The following is a 19082-nucleotide window of genomic DNA, read 5'->3' on the forward strand; positions in this document are numbered from 1 at the left end:
GACCGTCACAATTACGGTAAATAATACTCAAGAGAATAACAGATGCTATGCTAGGATAGAAAAATTGAGTGTTTTGACCATTTGTTATAAAACAGTCTTAATACATTATCAGAACTCTTTTTTTCTGTTCCTTATCTAATTCTCCCTAGTCATGATACATGTTGAGGAAATTTGATTAGAAGTTCATTTTATTTAAAAAAAAACAAGGAATTCTCTTGAGGGGTTAAGATCTTAAAAACAAAAATGTTGAAGATAGAGACATCTCCATAGTACGACGAGTATTGTTCATGTAATATTTTGGATTGAAATGTTTTAACTTTCGAAAAAGTCCAAAAGTTGCGAAGTTGTCGAAGACACTGTTTGAGAATTCAAGATAAGCTTTGGACATGGTTGGAATAACAATGTTCGAGAAATTGATGCTTTTAAATCACAACTTGTAGGCTTTTCCTATATATTTTAATACCCAACAAGAATGTTGAAGCAATGTTTTCACACATGCAAATGTTAAAATTGTTTTTTTTTTTTTAAATAAGATGTAAAATATATTTAAGTTTACAACTTTATTAAAATTTTAACCAATAAAATAATAGTGTGTTAAAGAAAGTGTGATTTATCACTTTTATTTTATATGTTTAGTATTAGTTTTGCTTAACATTAAATATCGAAAATTTATTGGGAAATGTAACATTTAATATTTATAAACACACTTCCATGTTATGATCAATTGTACCAGTTTCATTTGCTATTAACATAAGTCTGAAAAAAAAAAAAAACTTGTCAAAAAGTCATCAAATTTTTTCATAAGTTTAATTAATGTATATACTTTTAAATAATTGTGTTGAATTATTAACTAAATTTTTAATTCAAATAACATATATGTGTATGTAACTTTTATTGAGATTACTCTTCTATGTTGCCAAGTTTATTTTTTGGTTATGTTTTTAATTGCATAATGATTAAAAAGTACTAGTATCATTTTGCCACATAATGTATAATGTAATGTTATAAGACGTTGAGTTTGAAAATTATTGTATAAAAAAATGTGATTAAGAGAAAAGATTCTAGTAAAGATGACCTTATAATATGGATGAGATTAATTATAAACAAAAAATAAATGAAAACTATCATGCTTAAATAAATTAACCATTTATTAGGTGATTTTGAAAACTTCAATGTAAACTATGTCCTTTGATGTTGAAATGTTAACTTCTCTATTTATAATTTCTTCTAAAACAATTCCCATTTTAAAATTAATTAAAATTTTCTTGTGGTAAATATTACAAAATAATTAAAACTTGATTTGGTCTTCCCCACATGATTTATGTAAGATTTGAATGTATTCTTTTTATAATATATACACATAGTTTTATTTTAAGTATATTCTATCTAGTTCCAAGAAGTGAAACTTCTCAAACATGCTTTAACCCTCACATTTTCTACGAGTAAGTTCTTTAAAAATTGTTCTAAACTTTTACTCTATTTTTATTTCAAATTATAGTTCTTTGATGGGAAAATCTATGGTGAAAAGGGTAAAATATTATAAGATTTAGTAATAAAAGAGTTTTAAATTTCACTTCTAATGTCTACTAATAATGTCTAGGGCAAAATGGTCAACTTAACTTATCTCATTTTAGTCCGTCTCGTCTTGGTCCGTCACTGTAAAACAAGTGAGGAAATGCAACTTGCTCCGCCACATTTGTGGGAGCCTGCCACTTTATTTTTATTTTTTTTTTAAATTTTATATATAAAATTTATTTATATATATATATATATATATATTTATAAACAAATATTTAAAGCATATTTAATCATACAAATATTTTTTTAATCTTTTAATAGATCAATTAATATTTTTAATTAAATAAATTAAAATAATTATTTCATTTACATATTAAATAACAATATAATAAATAATAACTGAAACTTTCGTAAGGTTAAGGATTTAAATTGTAATAATATTGTATATTTACATCGTTACAAAAATATAATATATAAGAGTTATCTTTTTAATTATTTTTAATTTGAAAAAATAAAAAATAAAAATAGGTCATTGGGCCAAGGGTGGGCTATCCGTCTTTGGCTTGCTAGTTTGGCAGACTAGGCGGGTCAAACCACTACGGGCTGACGGGTTAAAAATGCCAACTTGATCCGTTCCGTTTTGGCAGGCTGGTTCATCATGTCCAACCCACTTTACCATCCATACTAGTGTCCTTGGGTGTGAAAGATATTAGAACATATTTGATTAGTGCTTACTGAAAGAAAAAAGAAATCACTTAAAACAACAAAGATTGAATGTTATTATCTTTGTTTATTGTAATCTTCAAACTGGGTAACCATATTCTATCACAAAACAACCACTTTAACAAGTGGAAACTTTAGTCATTTAAAGGAACTAAACTGAATTAGTAATTCATCTTCAAACTTGAAGGATTCCTTCATTTCTTCTTCAGATTCATCAGAGTCTGGTGCACTTTAAATTGAATTTGACCTTGCAGGGGAGTAATTGTAATCTCTTAAGATGCAGTCAGGTGTTTTGCCTTCCACTATGTGAGTCAAAGCATCAACAACCTGTAATAACAAATATGAAGTCCTTAGAATCTGCTCATGCATTTATCAAGTTGACCATGAATGTTAGGAAAAACAATGTATGATTGTTTTTCATTTAATCTAGCACTGCCTCTAACATATTCTTTACTATTGGACACGTCCAAATTTGTTCAAAGCTTATTTATAAGTAATATAAAACTATAAAACGAAGACAATTTTCAAAATTGTAGTCTACCTGAATCATATTTAGTCTCCTTTTGGGCTCTCTGCTTAGACATTTCTCTGCTAATCGAACCATCCAAAACAGTTGATGGACATCATGAGAATTAATGATTCTTTCATCAATTAAGTTTACATAGTTCCTCTCTTTTATAAATGGCCTTGCCTGCATATTAATTGACAAACTAAATAGGATATTTGATTTAGTCTAGTAATCAGAGTGTTGGATTGGATTACAAACTTATAAATCGGACCCAACAGATGTATAAAGTCAAAATAAAAAGAACATTATCAATAGTAGTTGATTTTGTTCGTGTACTTAAAGGTCAACTGAAGAAAATACAAATTAGAATAACTGAACTACCAATTCTGCCTCAATAGTGTCTTAAATTGTAAACAAGATTCAAAAGGGACTAAGATTTTAGCATATCCGTGAAATTTATTTGAATCATGTAGATGCCTTGATGAGTTGAGGTTGTACTAAAGCATTAATATACTTAAGTTGAAATTTCATAGGCTTTAGATTGTTACCCATCCCACAAGAGTTCTTTCTCCAAGTCTTTTATCTATAGGTTTCATTCCTGTTATTAGCTGTAGTAGAACCACCCCAAAGGAATACACATCTGTTTTAATTGACACTTTGCCAAATTCTGCATATTCTGGTGCCATATAACCCGTATTCCCCACACATTCTGTGGAGTATGAGGAGTCTTCAATCACAGTTCTAGCCAAACCAAAATCGCCTAGCTGATAAAACACAAAAATAATTCGTTAGTCACACTTGATGAGGTGAAGGATGTTTTCGCTGTGGAACCAAATTGCAGTGAGCGTTGAGAGCTTATTAAAAATGATCACTCATTTTAAAATATAGCAAATAAAATGTGTATATGTTGAAATCTACTGTTTCTAATAATCCATTATAAATGATAGCCTAAATGGTAGAGTAGATGCTGCAATTTTGCAAAGAAAGAAGCATTGCTAATAAAATAATGTTAGTTCTTCATTCTTTTGCTGACCATGTTGCATGCATTTTGTTTTATGTAAATGATATATATCATAAAGTATTGACTGTGCATATTGTTACCAATGCATCATAGTCATGTGTAAGAAGAATGTTGTTTGCTGTCAGATCTCTGTGTATTATGTTATTCTCATGCAGGTATAGTAGTCCTTTGGCAACTCCATCAGCTACTTTCACCCTGTCTGGCCAATCAAGAAGTTTACGAGAATGTTCTGCACAGTAACAAACCAAGGTTTGTACCCCTTCAATTTAATATCAATAAATGCACACATTCATAATCTGGCAGTGTAGGCTATGTTATGAGTTTGGTTTGATTTCTGTCATACGAGATAAATGTTGGTCCAATGAAGCATTGCAGATATATTCATACACAAGAAGTCTAAGGTTCCGTTCTGAGCATGATCCTAACAGCATGACCACATTCTCATGCATTGCTTTGCTGAGAACATCAACTTCAGACTTGAATTCCTTCTCTCCCTTTTGGTTAGAATAAGTGTGTTGCTTCACAGCAATCTTCTGTCCACACAACTCCCCTTTATAGACAGAACCAAACCCCCCTTCTGACAGATAGTTCTTAAGGGAAAACCCTTGTGTGGCTGCACACAACTCAGCATATGAGAACTCTTTTTTTCTGTTTCTTTCATACTGTGGTCTTCTGTTATGGCAAACAGAGCAAACAGATTTTGCAGCCCTTTGGTGTGCTTCATGGTAGCTCATCTGCTGTTTTTCTTGTTTAACTTTTGTGTGTGGATTAGACATTTTTGTTTGACTTGTGCATAGAGAATGAGAATGCACAATGCCCTATTTGAAGGATTCTACTATCAACCTTGAATTTGGAGCCAGAAAATTTGGCATTTTTTGAGATTATATATATGCATGTTGGTGCCTTGGTTTTTCCATGGTTTACTAAGTTGAAGAGCTATTGAGAATCTTAAAACTTTCTTTACCATATGACATTGTAATAATGATTAAGGAATGTATGTGAATATTCTTTTCACCTAGTCTTTGAATGTACCTTAAGTTTTGATGTTATCAATTTTCTTTTATTCTACAACTGATTTTCTTCCATTAGATCATACAATAATTTCTTCCACAATCAAAAGTACAGTCACCTTTTGTAAAACCTTCACAATTACGGCAAATAATACTCAAGAGAGAATAACAAATGATAGGATAGAAAAATTGAGTGGTTTGAACATTTGTTTAAAACAGTCTTAAAATATTATAATTATTTAGTTTACATTTAAAATTCTGCCTAGTCATGATACTTGGTGAGGATGTTTGTTAAGAAGTTTATTTTAATGAAAAACGAAAAGAAATTCTCTTGGGGGGTTAAGATCCTAAAAACAAAAATGTTGAAGAAAGAGACATCTCCATAGTACGAGAGGTATTGTCTATGTCATATTTTGGATTGAAATGTTTTAACTTTCGAAAAAGTCTGAAAATAGCAAAGTTTTCGAAGACACTGTTTGAGAATTCAAGATAAGCTTTGGACATGATTTAACAATGTACGAGAAATTAATGCTTCTAAATCACAACTTGTAGGCTTTTCATATATATTTTAATACCCAACAAGAATGTTCAAGCAATGTATTCACACACACAAATGTTAAAATTGATTTCTTTTAAAAATAAGATTAACATATATATAATTTTTCGTGAACTTTAATAAATTTTAACCAACAAAATAATAGTGTGTTAAAGAATATCACTTTTATTTTATATGTTAAGTATTAGTTTTTCTTAACGTTAAATATAGAAAATTTATTGGAAAATGTAACATTTAATATTTATAAACACACTTCCATGTTATGATCAACTGTACCAGTTTCATTTACCATCAACATATCAGTCCAAATATGAAGTTGAGAGAGAACAATGCATAGAAGTGTACATAGAAAATGTCACTAAAATTTGTGGTTTAAAATATTCTTAAAGAAACCATTGCCAACCCATTTATTGATATGTATTTTATTTTAATATGTTGTTCCTATAAACATCCTTACAAGGAGATAGACTCGCTCTGGCTATAATCTCCGTAGGGCATCGATAAGAGTCAAGGTGTCCATACATTGTTCATCAAGTATTCACCGAAAGATAAATTTACTCTGCCCTTGGTCTATATTGATGATTTGATTGTTGTAGGAGATGATGAACATGAAAAACAAACCTTGAGAGAAAAGCTTGTTGTTCAGTTTGAGAGGAATGATCTAGTAGAATTAAAATACTTCCATGGGATAAAAACAACTTACTTGAAGAAAGGCATCTTTATCTCCTAAAGAAATTATGTTTTGATCTTCTCAAAGAAACAAGTAAGATTAATTGCAAGGCCAACTCTATTATGAATAATTTTTGACAAACAAGTCTCTCTGGATAAATATTCTCTATATTCAGATTTGTTGTGTTTTTGAAATGAAGCACTACATGGTCCTTTTATAGGCCTCTGGACATGATCCTTCAACTACATTCATTAAATATAACCACTACCTAACTCACAATTAATGAACTTTATTGCATGCTTAATGAATGCTAGACCCACTCTCAACCTTATGCATTCTCCTAGACAATTATAACAACTTCCAACTATCCACATTTAAGTTTATCTAACAATAAGGGCCAATATCAAAAACTCTTGGGAAAAGCTCATTTACGTAACCCACACCAAACCTAATATCCTATTTTATGAGTATAGTTAGTCAATTCATGAATGATCTAAAGGAGAGACATTTGCAAGCCATGAATACATCCTGCGATATTTGGACATAGGTCCAAGAAAGGGATTATTGTTTAAGAGGAATGAAAAATAAAAATTGGAGCTGTATATTGATGGAAAATATGCAGGATCTGTGTTATATAGGAAATCCACCTTGGTATATTACATGTTCTAGTGTGAAAATTGATGATTTGGAGAAGTAAAAAAACAAAATATTGTTACAAGGTCTAGTATAGAGGTTGAATTCCGAGCTATGAATTGTTATGGCTGAGAATTAGTCTAAATGATCTTACAATGGAAAATGAAGAGTTTATAATTCATTATGATAAGAAATTAGTTATTAGCATTGTTCATAATTCAATTCAGCATGATAGGACTAAACAAAGATAAATAGATCCACACTTTATTAAAGAAAAATTGGATTGATGTCTTATCACTACTTCTTATCTCCCATATGAGCTGAAGTTAGTATATTTGTTTACAAAAAGTCTTTCCACCGAACGATCTCATATCTCATACAAGTTAGGAATTATAGATATTCATTCACCAACTTGAGGATGAGTTTATTAGTAGGATATTAAGTGACCCATTAGAAGATTCTAAAAATCTCTTTATAATCAATACTTAGAACTATCTATATATAACGGCTGATTAATCTCTCATTAAGATTAATCATTTTCAAGTACTGGCATATAATTTTGTGTTTTATGCACATTGGTCATGATTTATATTTTTGTTGATATATTAAGTTACACAAAATTCACTACAGATTAATTAGGTTTAATAGGCACACCAAGCAATTCGAGTTCAATCTCCCTTTCATGTTTGACTTGAAAATGCTTCGAGATTGGAAATAGTAACTGTCACAAACTGAAAACCTGATGATTGTTTTGGGGGAAAAACCTTAACATTTGACACCATACATTTTATTATGGATGAAACTAAATGCATCCATAATAATATTTCATCCCAAAAGATAAAATCCATCAGAACTGGGTAACCATGTTCTATCACAAAACAACCACTCTAACAAGTGGAAACTTTATTCGTCTAAAGGAACTAAACTGAAATATTGTCCCTTATTTCAGCTATATACTATGCCTAGCATCTAAGAATTGAGCAACCCTCATTGGATTTTGATATTTCTATTGCTTCACCATCACTAGTTGACTCATCATGAGAATTATACGAGCCTGAGCTACTTAGAGAGATGCTCTGAATTGGAGGAGATGGTGGCTGTCTTAAATTCATGTGCATCATCTGACTTATGCTATTACTATCTATGGATTCTGAACTCTGAGTTGGTGATTCATCTTCAAACTTGGTGGATTCCTTCATTTCATCTTCAGATTCATCAGAGTCTGATGCACTATAATTCGAATCTGATCTTGCTGGGGAGTAATCTGTTAAGATGCTGTCACATGTTCTGCCTTCCACAATGTCAGTTAAAGCATCAACAACCTGTAGTAACAAATATGAAGTCAAGTGAAATAAAAAAGCATCACCTTAGAATCTGCTCATGCATTTTATCAAGTTGAACATGAATGTTAGGAAAAACAATATATTATTGTTTTTCATTTAATCTAGCACTGTCTCTAACATGGTCTTCACCGTTGGACATGTTCAAATTTGTTCAAAGCTTATAAGTAATATAAAAAGAAGACAATTTCCAAAATTGTAGCCTACCTGAATCATATTTAGTCTCCTTTGAGGTTCTCTGCTTAGACATTTCTCAGCTATTCGAACCATCCAAAATAGTTGATGGACATCATGAGCCTTAATGATCCTTTCATCAATTAAATCTGGATAGTTCCTCTCTTTTAAAAGTGGCCTTGCCTGCAAGAAATTTTCTTTTGGATATTAATTGACAAACTAATTAGGATACTTAGTCATGTCTATTTATCAGAGTGTTGGAGTTAAAACCCGTAAATCAGTCCCAACACTTGTATAAAGTCAAAATATAAATAACATTATCAATAGTAGTTGATTGTGTTTGTTAGAACTGTGCTTTAAGCCTAACTCAATCCCACAAAATCAGATTGTAAGGTGAGGATTGCACCCACTTATATATTGTGAAGTGGTCTTATCTCTTGTCTATGTGGGACTTCCAACACACCCCCTCACGCCGAGGTATATTCATCTCGTGCGTGGGACAAAAAATTAGTGGGTGGTACGTTAACAACCTAATATCGGGTGGAACAAAATGTCTAAGAAAGTTCGCTAGGATAAGCTCTAACATGGTATCAGAGCCAAATTAGAGCCTATCCTAGCGAACTTTCTTGAACATTCTGTTCTACCCGATATCGGGCTGTTAATGGACCACCCACTAATTTCTTGTCACACCACGAGATGAATATACCTCGGCGTGAGGGGGTGTGTTGGAAGTCCTACCTCGGCGTGAGGGGGTGTGTTGGAAGTCCCACATCGACTAGAGATAAGGCCACTTCACTATATATAAGTGGGTGCAATCCTTATCTTACAAGCCGGTTTTGTGGGATTAAGTTAGACTTAAAGCCCACTTCTAACCGTGTTCATGTACTTAAAAGTCAACTTAAAAAATACAAATTGGAAGAACTGGCTACCAATTCTGCCTAAATAGTGTCTTAAATGATTGGAAAAAAAGATTCAAAAGGGACTAAGATTTTAGCATATCCGTGAAATTTATTTGAATCATGTGGATGCCTTGAAGAGCTGAGGTAGTACTGAAAATTAAGATACTTTGAAATTTCATAGCCTTTAGATTCTTACCCATCCCACAAGACTTCTTCCTCCAAGTCTTTTATCTGTAGTTCTCATGCCTGTTATTAGCTGTAGTAGAACCACTCCAAAAGAGTATACATCTGTTTTGCTTGACACTTTTCCATGTTCTGCATATTCTGGTGCCAAATACCCCAAAGTTCCAACAACTTCGGTTGAGTGTATCGAGTTTTCATTTTGACTTCTTGCTAATCCAAAGTCTCCTATCTAAAAAGTCCACCAGGAAAGAAAAAAAATTTAGTTTCAATCAAGCTCAGTTTCTTAATGGAATTAATTGCTATTTGCAAATTTGAATATATGTCATTTTAGCTAGCACCATGAGTGAAATATGTGTAGATTCAGGACTTGGTGTATTACCAATGGTCGATGATCATGTGTTATAAGGATATTGTTTGGTCTCACATCTCTGTGTATCATTTTATTCTTGTGCAAGTATAATAAGCCTTTGGCAGCTCCAATTGCTATATTGATCCTATCTTCCCAACTAAGAGGTGACCGAGAATGTTCTACATCAATTTAACAAAAGTTAGTCTCTTATAAGATGTTGTATCAAGAAGAACATAAGAAGAAACAAAAAATCCTGATTTCGTACCTGATAGATGTTGATCAAGTGAGCCATTGCAAACATATTCATACACAAGAAGCCTATTAGTTCCTTCTGAGCATGAACCTAGCAGCACAACCACATTCTCATGTCTTGCTTTGCTAAGTAAATTTACTTCAGACTTAAACTCCTTCTCTCCTTGGAAGCCTGCATTTTTATGTTGCTTAACAGCAATCTTCATTCCATTAAGCAGTCCTTTGTAGACAGATCCAAATCCCCCTTCTGACAGAAAGTTACTGGGAGAAAATCCTTTTGTAGCAGCAAAGAGCTCTGCATAAGTGAAATCTATCTGAAATCCAACTTTTGGTCGTCGATTATTGCACACAGAACAGAGTGGATTTGTAAATTCTTCCTCCATATGAGATTTTTCATTACTTCCACCGTGTTTCTCTTTTTCATTTACTTCCAATTGGTTCATTTCTTCATTCTCTGAAATGTGAAATAGTGATCGGTTCCCTGCTGTTTCTTGTTCTATATTTGAATAGAAATTTCCCTCTTGGTATTGATGACCATACCGGAAGCTTCCAAAACTATAATTGGAGATTTCTGTACTCCACTGGCTTGAGGCTCCAGTTGATGTCAACATATCACTTGATGAAGACCTGGACACTGCTTGATGTAGCATTGATCACAGTCAGGTGTACCATTTAATCATCAAAAAGAGATATATAGGATTTAAGTAGTACCACACATCATTGAACTAATGGAGATTGTACTCAAGTTCTTTAGCTCTTTTATTGAGCAGTGAATGTAGCAAACGTTTGTTAATGTGACTATTACCCTAACAAGGATGAACTTTTATCATAATTTTTGTTTGCAAGATTCTCGAGTGAAAATTGTATATTCAATCAATATTGTTATGCCAAAAAAATACTCACTCTGAAGAGAACGTTCTTCCTCTTCACTTCCTGGAAACATTTCTTTATAGCTTACATTTTCTTGCCTGTCAACAAGTGATTTGGTGCTGGATGTTGATTTTGGATCTTTCAATCTTTCAATTGAATTGTCACTTGTTATCCTATACATGCCACAAGGATGCCGGCGCATCAAATACTTCATATCTTTGTGGATCTGTCTGCAGTGAGGCAAAATGCTATAACTTTAGTACAGTTTATATAAATAACATTGCATAAGTGGTCTATGGATAGTTTGATACCATAAGCTAGTTTCTGTTTTTGTTAGAGAAACTATTTCTCCTTAACAGTGGCCTTAAATTAGCAGTTGTGCAAGGTTCAGCTTAAAATACATCTGCATAACTGAGTTATGAAAAGATTAAAAATAATGGAAGATCCTATATTTTGGTTCTAGACATCATCTTTTTCTGCTCAGAGTGGGAATTTTTTGTACATTTTGTGTTTGTTCAGTGAACATGTCCAATTCCATCTTAAGTTTGTTTTCGATCAAGGAAAAAGGATATGGAACACACCTAAATAAAATCAAACTTGTGGCCTGAAAATCCTTGGCAGCAGTTGAGGCAACTTCTGCAGTAGGACCTACAAGCACTTCAATTTGGAATCCAATCTGTGAAACATCATTCCAAAGAAAAGTTTCATTAACATTTTCTCCTTAAATACTGTGTAAAGGTATGTTCAGTTTATAGGTAAGATTATTATTTATACAGGAAATCATGAATAGAACATTCATCGTATTGATGTTAATACATCACAAAAATATGTATAAATTTTCTTCTCTACTTCTTGTCAAATCCCATTTCTAACTGTGTTAAGTGTTAGCTATACTTGTTTGATGTTTCAGTGGTGGATGTTAAGTATATGGATTGTGCTAACCTCATTCAATTTACAGTAGTTGGAAATCTCCTTGATGTTCTCGTTCATGAGATATTCTTTCTTTTTTTTGGTATGCCATTTTGCAATTATTTTTTGGTTTGTTGAAATCATCATTGAACTGGAATCAACTCTGACCATGTAACCCACTAAAGAGAAGAAAAGTGAAAAAGAAGTCAGCAACATCAACTACAATTAGTAAGTAAAATCACTTATTCAGAATTTGACTTTTCTTTAAGTTTTTTATTTCATATCCTTGTTTCTCCCTCTCTTCTTTATCAGATTAATGACCCCTTTGGTTAGAAGAAAAGAAATGAAGAGAAATAAAATGGATAAAAATAGAAAAGGTGAATGAAAATAGCTGTGAAGTAGACTAAAAATAAGAGTGAAAATCAACTTTTGATCTCTCTCATTTCTGAAAACTGTGAAAGTTTTAAGAGAAACTGAACAAAATAGCTGTCAAGGTTTTAAGAGGAATACTGAACAAATGGAATAAAATCAAATCAGTGAAATAGGTAAATGATGGGTGTATATAGAAGGGAGAATTCATTGGGGAAAACAACACCAATGAGACCTGAGCCAATCCATATAAGAAATTGACACCACTTTCAACCCAAAACGTTAAGAGAATGGATTTATGGGTCTTAATCCTTATATGGTGCTCAACTTTCTCGTTTCTTTCCAATGTGCTTGCATTCTCAAAGTAAAAACATGGTATGAAAACAAAATATGGATCCTACAACTTTTGACCTCTCTACTTTATTTCCTTTCAAATCCTTTCTTTAACTTTCTACTTTCCTTAAACCAAATAAGGCAAGGGACAAAGAAATTATAGTGAATTCTTACTAGGCTTTCTTGGAAGAAAAGAAAACATACTGGGACTGCTAATCCAATCAAGGATAGCAACAATTATAAGCTGATCTCCAGCTTTAACAGAAAACTTTTCCAGGGCTCCAAGGATAGCTTTTGAACTAACATCTCTTGATGCATCCTGGATCACCACTACCCTCTGAGTTTCTGCACTCATCGTTTTTCTGCTTCAAACACTTCCTCTTTAAGTTTCAACAAGTTTTTAGACACAAAAAAAAAAAAAAGGTGTGTAGAAATTTTTATGTGGAGCTGTACATTTCCTAGACCAGAGGATCTAACACTAAATGCTAAGCATTGCTTCAAACTTTTCCCAAATATTTGTTATATATGAAACAGTGAAAAGAAAATCATCAGCTACTAAGTATAAGGGATTGATATTATATATATACAATAAGGATTTGATATATTAGAACAAACAGAGTGAAGAGAACAAAGGGTTTTAGGAAAACTATAAAGGAACATATTTGTATATTGTAATTCTATAAAAACATAAATAATAGGGGACCTCTGAGATCAAACACATTGAATATCAAATTCTCCAAACTTATTCTTTCTCTGACACATGTTGATACTTATAGAGAAAAGTGAGTTAAAACAAAATTCCAAAGGATAAGGGTAGTGGTGATCAATGCATCAGAGCTCAAGAGAGTGTTAGCAGTAGCAGAGAATATTATTAGCATATCCATTGAAGAGGCCCTGAATCATTTTCCAATTAATGAGAAACAAGGAGAATTTATTAGCCTAATTTGAGAATATTATATTCTTTTTCATATACTTTTATGCATCATTCATTGAAGAAGTTTTGTACACATTGCTGAACTCAAAAACAGGAAGAAAGAGCTTATAGTGTGGTGGATTAACCTATGCTGTGACAAGAAATGTAGCATTGTTGGTAAGAGATTTGTTTAATATTGCTGGTTCTGTCTCTGAGTACAGAGTGATTGAGACTTTGCACGTGTAAGAGCCGGACAAGGCAAAGTAATTCATTAAAAATTGAATGAACAGAATTATTATATAGCTAGTTGTTGTGTGATTAGGTCATCATCATGTCCTGCCAAATCTTTTTGTGCTGTTAATTTTAAGACAGACCAATTCGGCATGGACACTATCATTTCATAGTGTATTTTAAGGTTTCATTATACTTTTGTCTTCAAAATTAAGCATGGATTCTATTTTAATATCTTAAACTTAAAACAAGAAATTATTTTAGTCTTGAAAATGAAGTTTAATCCTTTAAAATTGTTGTTTAAAGATTAACAATAATTTATAAAAAACATCATCCTTTAAATTTAATGTTATAAGTACTAATAAACTTTTTTTCAATTATGGTACTAAATTGTGATATATGGTAACAATATTGGCCTATCCATTTCTTATTTAGTTTGCAAAAAGAGAGATTGGAGTGGATTAATCTATATAAGACTTAAAATTAATAGGTATGGTCTCCTTTAAATTTTCTTTTTAGTTTAAATATATTTGGAGTATCTAAATTTGAATATAAAATTCAATTTTTTTTATTTCCTGACCAACAATCTTAAATATTCTTGCATATTAAAAAATGTTTTAAACTAACCTTTGAACTATATTTAAATTTTTTTTAATTTATAGATACAAATATATCAAAATTTAAAATAAAAAAATATTTAAATTTTACGGTAAAGGTTATCAAAATCTAAAAACTAAAAACCTATTTAACCATTCCTTGATATCACCTGCATCTAGAACCTTCGACCTTCGATTCGCGCTCTCTGGACTCGTTTTCGCGTTAACCGCCATATATCTCTTGCTACCTAAATGCGTGAATTACAAGGGAAAACCCTAATCCCCTTCGGAACGACTTTGAATTTTTTTTTTATTATTTTTCTTTTTGTTCTATAGAGATTGAAGTAGGGATGTCAACGGGACGGGTAGAATATGGGTAGTAGCTCCCTCGTACTCTACCTGCTAGATAAATATCTATCCCATATCTGTACCCTTATTCATCGGGTATCCATTATGTGGGTATCTGCCTATTTTTTTCATATCCGCGGGTATCTACGGTACCCACGGATATTTGCAAAATTATTTAAAAAATAAATATTTAATCATAAATTTAAATAAAATGCGTCACTGTCATAAATTTTAAATAAAGTTCAAATAAACTCAAGTTGATACAAGTCCAAATAATTGTAAAAGTAAATATAAAATGACGTTGAACACAATGAAAATTTTTTTAATTAGTGTTTTGATCAACAAACTCACTCCCTCCGATGGATTTCTGAAAAATAAACAAAATAAACAAATAATAAACTTCACTTATTTTAATTTCATCATTTGACAACAAGCATATCATAAACGTTATTGTCTATGTGAGGTTTGATGTATATGCCCAATTTCAAATAAAGGAAAGAGAATAATGTCAAGGGGTGTAAGTTTAGCGGGTACAGGTATCCACAGGTACGAATACTATGATACCCGTACTCGCCCCGTTAACATGCGGGTATAAAAAATACCTGTACCCGCGAGTATTGGGTATCAATTTTTAATATCCATTTTCTACCTATTGCGGGTTTTATCCGCGGATACCTGCGGGTACGAATTTTTTTGACATCCCTAAATTGAAGGGGGAAACAAAGAGGCACTAGTGCAGGAAAGAGATTATGCCGCGGTTATTTTGACTTTTTGGCTTCGATTTTACACCCGAGGTATATGCAGGCGAGGTAAAAAAAACATGTTTATGCCTCAGTTATGAACCGAGGCATATGCGAGGGTTACTACCTCGGTTCTAGAGGGAACCGAGGCCTAATGTGCATCACAGATTTAAAAAAAAAAAAGTATTTTCTGATCCAATAACAGCATCACAGGTAGCCATGATCCTTGTACACACACCTACACCAATCACAGTGTGCCACATCATCATCTTCAACCTTCTCCCAAATCAGAAACCCTAGCCACCATTCAAACCCTAAATGCCGCCAGTGTGTCATGACCACCATCTTCGACCACCGCATCACGCCGGAACAACTTCACGACGCCTTCATTCATCTCGCCAGCGACGCAGAACACCCTCTCTTCACTATCATATATGAACGGAAACATCCCACGGCTAACCATCGTGAGCCAAATCGCGACTTCGACACACACATCGACGTTCAAAACCCATAGAAGAGTTTTACAATTTGAAAAAGGAGAAGTACATACCTACAAGCGAGATTGAATGACGACAATGGAGGCGGTTTTGCAACCTCTGCGATGACAACAATGGAGGAGGCTCGCGTGACGGAGGAGGCTCGTTCAACGGTGGACCGGCGGTGGAGAGACGAAACTGCTACTACGTGGAAGAAGGAACCTTTGCGATCTGGAACAATGGCGTTCGAAAATGGAAGAGAGAAAAATGGCTGCTGCTCCATGCGAAGAAGATGAACAGTGGCACGATTTATTTTAAACCCTAAGAAGGCTTATTGCCTCGGTTGATTTTAAACCGAGGCATAAACATCTATCTGCCTCCGTTAGATGTGACCCGAGGCGTATTCCACTTGAAAAGTAATCAAATATGCCTCGGTTAAAATAGACCCGAGGCATAAACATCTATCTGCCTCGGTTAGAATTGACCCAAGGCATAAAAGTCTGCCACCAATTTAAAAATATCAATGTAGCGAGAAAAATAAAAATTTTAGGGAGTTTATGCCTCGGTTCTAAGTACAACCGAGGCATAAAAGTTTGAAAAAATTACAAAAGTGCCACCGCGTCTTCATATGCCTCGTTTGGAAGTGAACCAAGGCATATAGGGCGTTGTAAAAACCCCATTATGCACTAGTGAGGATTATAATCGAAACCCTAGAAATTTAGGAAGAGGCGTTGATGATTGATAGAGAGATTGAAGGGAGAAACGAAATGAATGGGTGGTGTGAAGAGAAAGAAGACCAAGGGTGAAAAAAAATACTCCCAAAAAATCTAAAATATAAGAAAACAATGACCTCTGGATATTACCCAAATATCCCAACCTAAACGATTGACACTTGTCCATTTTACAGGTTTTTTGGTCAATTACCCGTGTCCTGAAGAAGTTTTCCGTGTTTTAAAAACTTGAATCAGTATTTTACTGTTATACCCTTCTTGCCCAGCTTCCTTTTCATTTTTTGTTTGAGTTAAAATTCCTGTCTAGCTTCCTTTTCGTCATTTGACTTTTCCCGCCTCTGGGATTGTTGGGTGGAGGGAATATTGTGCACTAAGTTGATGGATGTTCCATCCGTTAATAAATGTTAGGTCAGAGTTGGATTGTTATAATTTTTTATTTTGTAAGGGTGTTCTTGCGTGGTTCCTTTCTCCAGATTTCCTACCTTTGTAAAGGTATGTCATTTCCATTCTTTAGTTTTCACTACATCGAAGATTTTAGTTTTCGGTTGTTCTTTCTTCTGGGTTTCCTCAGTTTTCTAGGTATGACATTTATGTATCAAAACTTTCTTTGCTTTTTGTTCCGGTCATCTTAAGTTGTTATTTCGTATTTGGGTTTTATGGGTTGATCTTCATTTCAAATAAAGTAGTGCTGGGTGGTTCTGTTGTCTGCACTCCTTCTTCTTCGTTCCCCTAGTTTCCTTAGGTATGTCATTTTTTGTTTGTTTGTGTGTTTGAGTTTTTGGTTGGATTCTCTATCTCAGTTGTTTTGAGACCATTTTAGATTTCGCGTTTGTGTTTTCTGAGTTTCGTACGTTGGTGTTTGGTGCTTGGTTTTGTATGTTTTACCAAATATGTATTTTAATATTATGTTTTTCCTATGTTCTTTCATGTTTTCTTCTATTAAAAAGAAGATCGTAGATTTTTGAAGATCCAAAACGAAGTTCTCAAGTAGAAGGATGAAAAATCATTATTAAGAGATTTTATTTTTAAAAGGTTTGCTTTTGATTATTTTTCCATTTTTTGAGTTTGATTTTAACCATTTTTGTTTTGTGAGCCAACCCATCCTCCTGGTGGTGTTCCAATGGTGTTCCTCACATGTGGGTCTACGAGGTTAAACTTGAAGGATCTATTGTTGGGTTTTCTGTTCATGGAAGTTGTATTTTTTTTCCTTTTTAATGGTTTGGTTTTTTTATGTATTTAGGTTGAAGTTCTTTTCTGATAACTTAAATTAGTATTCAAGACCATTTAATAGCATGGAAAACATAAAATTATTTAAGACCATTTAATGCAATAACTTACTCTTTCATGATTTTGTTGTATTCATTATGAGCATATTTCTTCTTTCTTCATTGTTCATTGCTCCTAAATCTTTCTTATTCTTCTTCTGCAAGTCCTTTTAAAGAGGTTTACTCATATTTCTCTTTCCTATTAAAAGGTATGATCTATATGTTTCAGTTTCCATTTTAAAGATATTGTTTTTTACTTTTATAGTTGCTTCTTCCGGATGTCCTTTTACAAGGGTTTACTCATTTTGTTTCCAGCTTGTAGAGTCAGCTGCTAGGCAATTGAATCAAAGAACCATACAATGATCTCTTTCAAGAGGATCTCATCAAACGACTTGAATATGAGCTCTCTGGTGACTTTGAGGTACACAAAATTGACATTGATAATTTCATAAACAAACTTCTTATTGATGTGAACTTGGTATATATATATATATATATATATATATATATATATATATATATATATATATATTGGTTGCTTTACTTAATTTTTTTATGTTTAAAGTTTAAAATTAATGAAGTTGATATGACTCTTCCTGTAACCACTAAATATAGTCTTTACTTATTTCAATCTTTACTATATTTCAAGTATTCGAAATCAGGTTGTTGAAGAAGTGTTTTACCAAGTAAGATGCAACAATGTAAGATTTAAAATATATTTGTACTTTTGTGGTAGGAGACTTCCAGATAGGGACAAGACCAAAGATGTAAGAACAATATGATTTCGTGTCTCAAGTTTCATTTCAATACTTCAACTTGGTAGTCTAAAGCATGCACTTGAGTTTACTTAAGCTACTATAGTACATGAGTTGAGGGTAGTATCATTCCTAATTATGAAGCATCATTAAGAAATTGAGAAATACCTTTTGGTAATCGTGAGCACCAACTAACATGATGTAGTTATTTTGTTTTAAAAGGGGCACTAGACAAGATTTTATAGAACACATTTTCATTACAGAAAAATCACTTTTGGTTATGCTTATATCTTTGTTACAAAGGCTTTGGTTGAACATTAACATGCTATACTGTCAAGAAAGAAAGTGAACTTACATAATTCAAAAAGTGATTATTGTTAAAGAAACTCAAGCTAAAATCATGTTAACAATGCTATTAAGTTGTATTTAGTCAAATATAATAAAGAAAAATAAAGTATTTCTATATGTGTTATAATAATTTTTTTCAAGTGCACAGTTTTTATTATCATGTGCCTTCCATATAGTTTGGTTCTTATTTATTTGTTAAATGAAAAAGTTTCTTTTTCATCCCTAATTTGACATGTTGTTCCGACAAGAGCAGATGTTGGCATCTCAAAAGGTTAGTTGCATAAGGAGCATTTCTTATCTCACTTTCCACAGTCTTAAATAGATGCCAAATTGGTATTATATGATTCATCCACTGAAGAAAA

General features: G+C 32.6%; 1 protein-coding gene and 2 pseudogenes across 2 annotated transcripts; all 3 read right to left on the minus strand.

Annotated features, from left to right (window-relative positions):
- Positions 1-2340: 2340 nt before the first annotated feature.
- LOC146888571 (putative serine/threonine-protein kinase PBL9) lies at positions 2341-5457 on the minus strand. The gene is made up of 4 exons (XM_085674347.1): positions 3851-5457; positions 3298-3513; positions 2783-2932; positions 2341-2568 (listed from the first exon to the last, which is right to left on the minus strand). The coding sequence occupies exons 2-4, from the start codon at positions 3433-3435 to the stop codon at positions 2473-2475; spliced, it is 384 nt and encodes a 127-aa protein (XP_085530473.1). The 5' UTR covers positions 3436-3513; positions 3851-5457; the 3' UTR covers positions 2341-2472.
- On the minus strand, positions 3821-4504 carry LOC114181742 (proline-rich receptor-like protein kinase PERK8 pseudogene; annotated as a pseudogene).
- Positions 5458-5691: 234 nt separating the features above from the next.
- Positions 5692-14039, minus strand: LOC114172612 (uncharacterized; annotated as a pseudogene). Its single transcript, XR_014995629.1, has 9 exons — positions 12492-14039; positions 11649-11794; positions 11288-11382; positions 10740-10936; positions 9850-10470; positions 9615-9763; positions 9249-9464; positions 8187-8336; positions 5692-7961 (listed from the first exon to the last, which is right to left on the minus strand). The product of XR_014995629.1 is annotated as an uncharacterized LOC114172612 (transcript).
- Between the last annotated feature and the right edge of the window lie 5043 nt (positions 14040-19082).

Source organism: Vigna unguiculata, chromosome 1, assembly GCF_037176805.1.
Source record: "Vigna unguiculata cultivar grain cowpea cultivar isolate G323 ecotype 2 chromosome 1, ASM3717680v1, whole genome shotgun sequence".
Taxonomy (NCBI): Eukaryota; Viridiplantae; Streptophyta; class Magnoliopsida; order Fabales; family Fabaceae; genus Vigna; species Vigna unguiculata.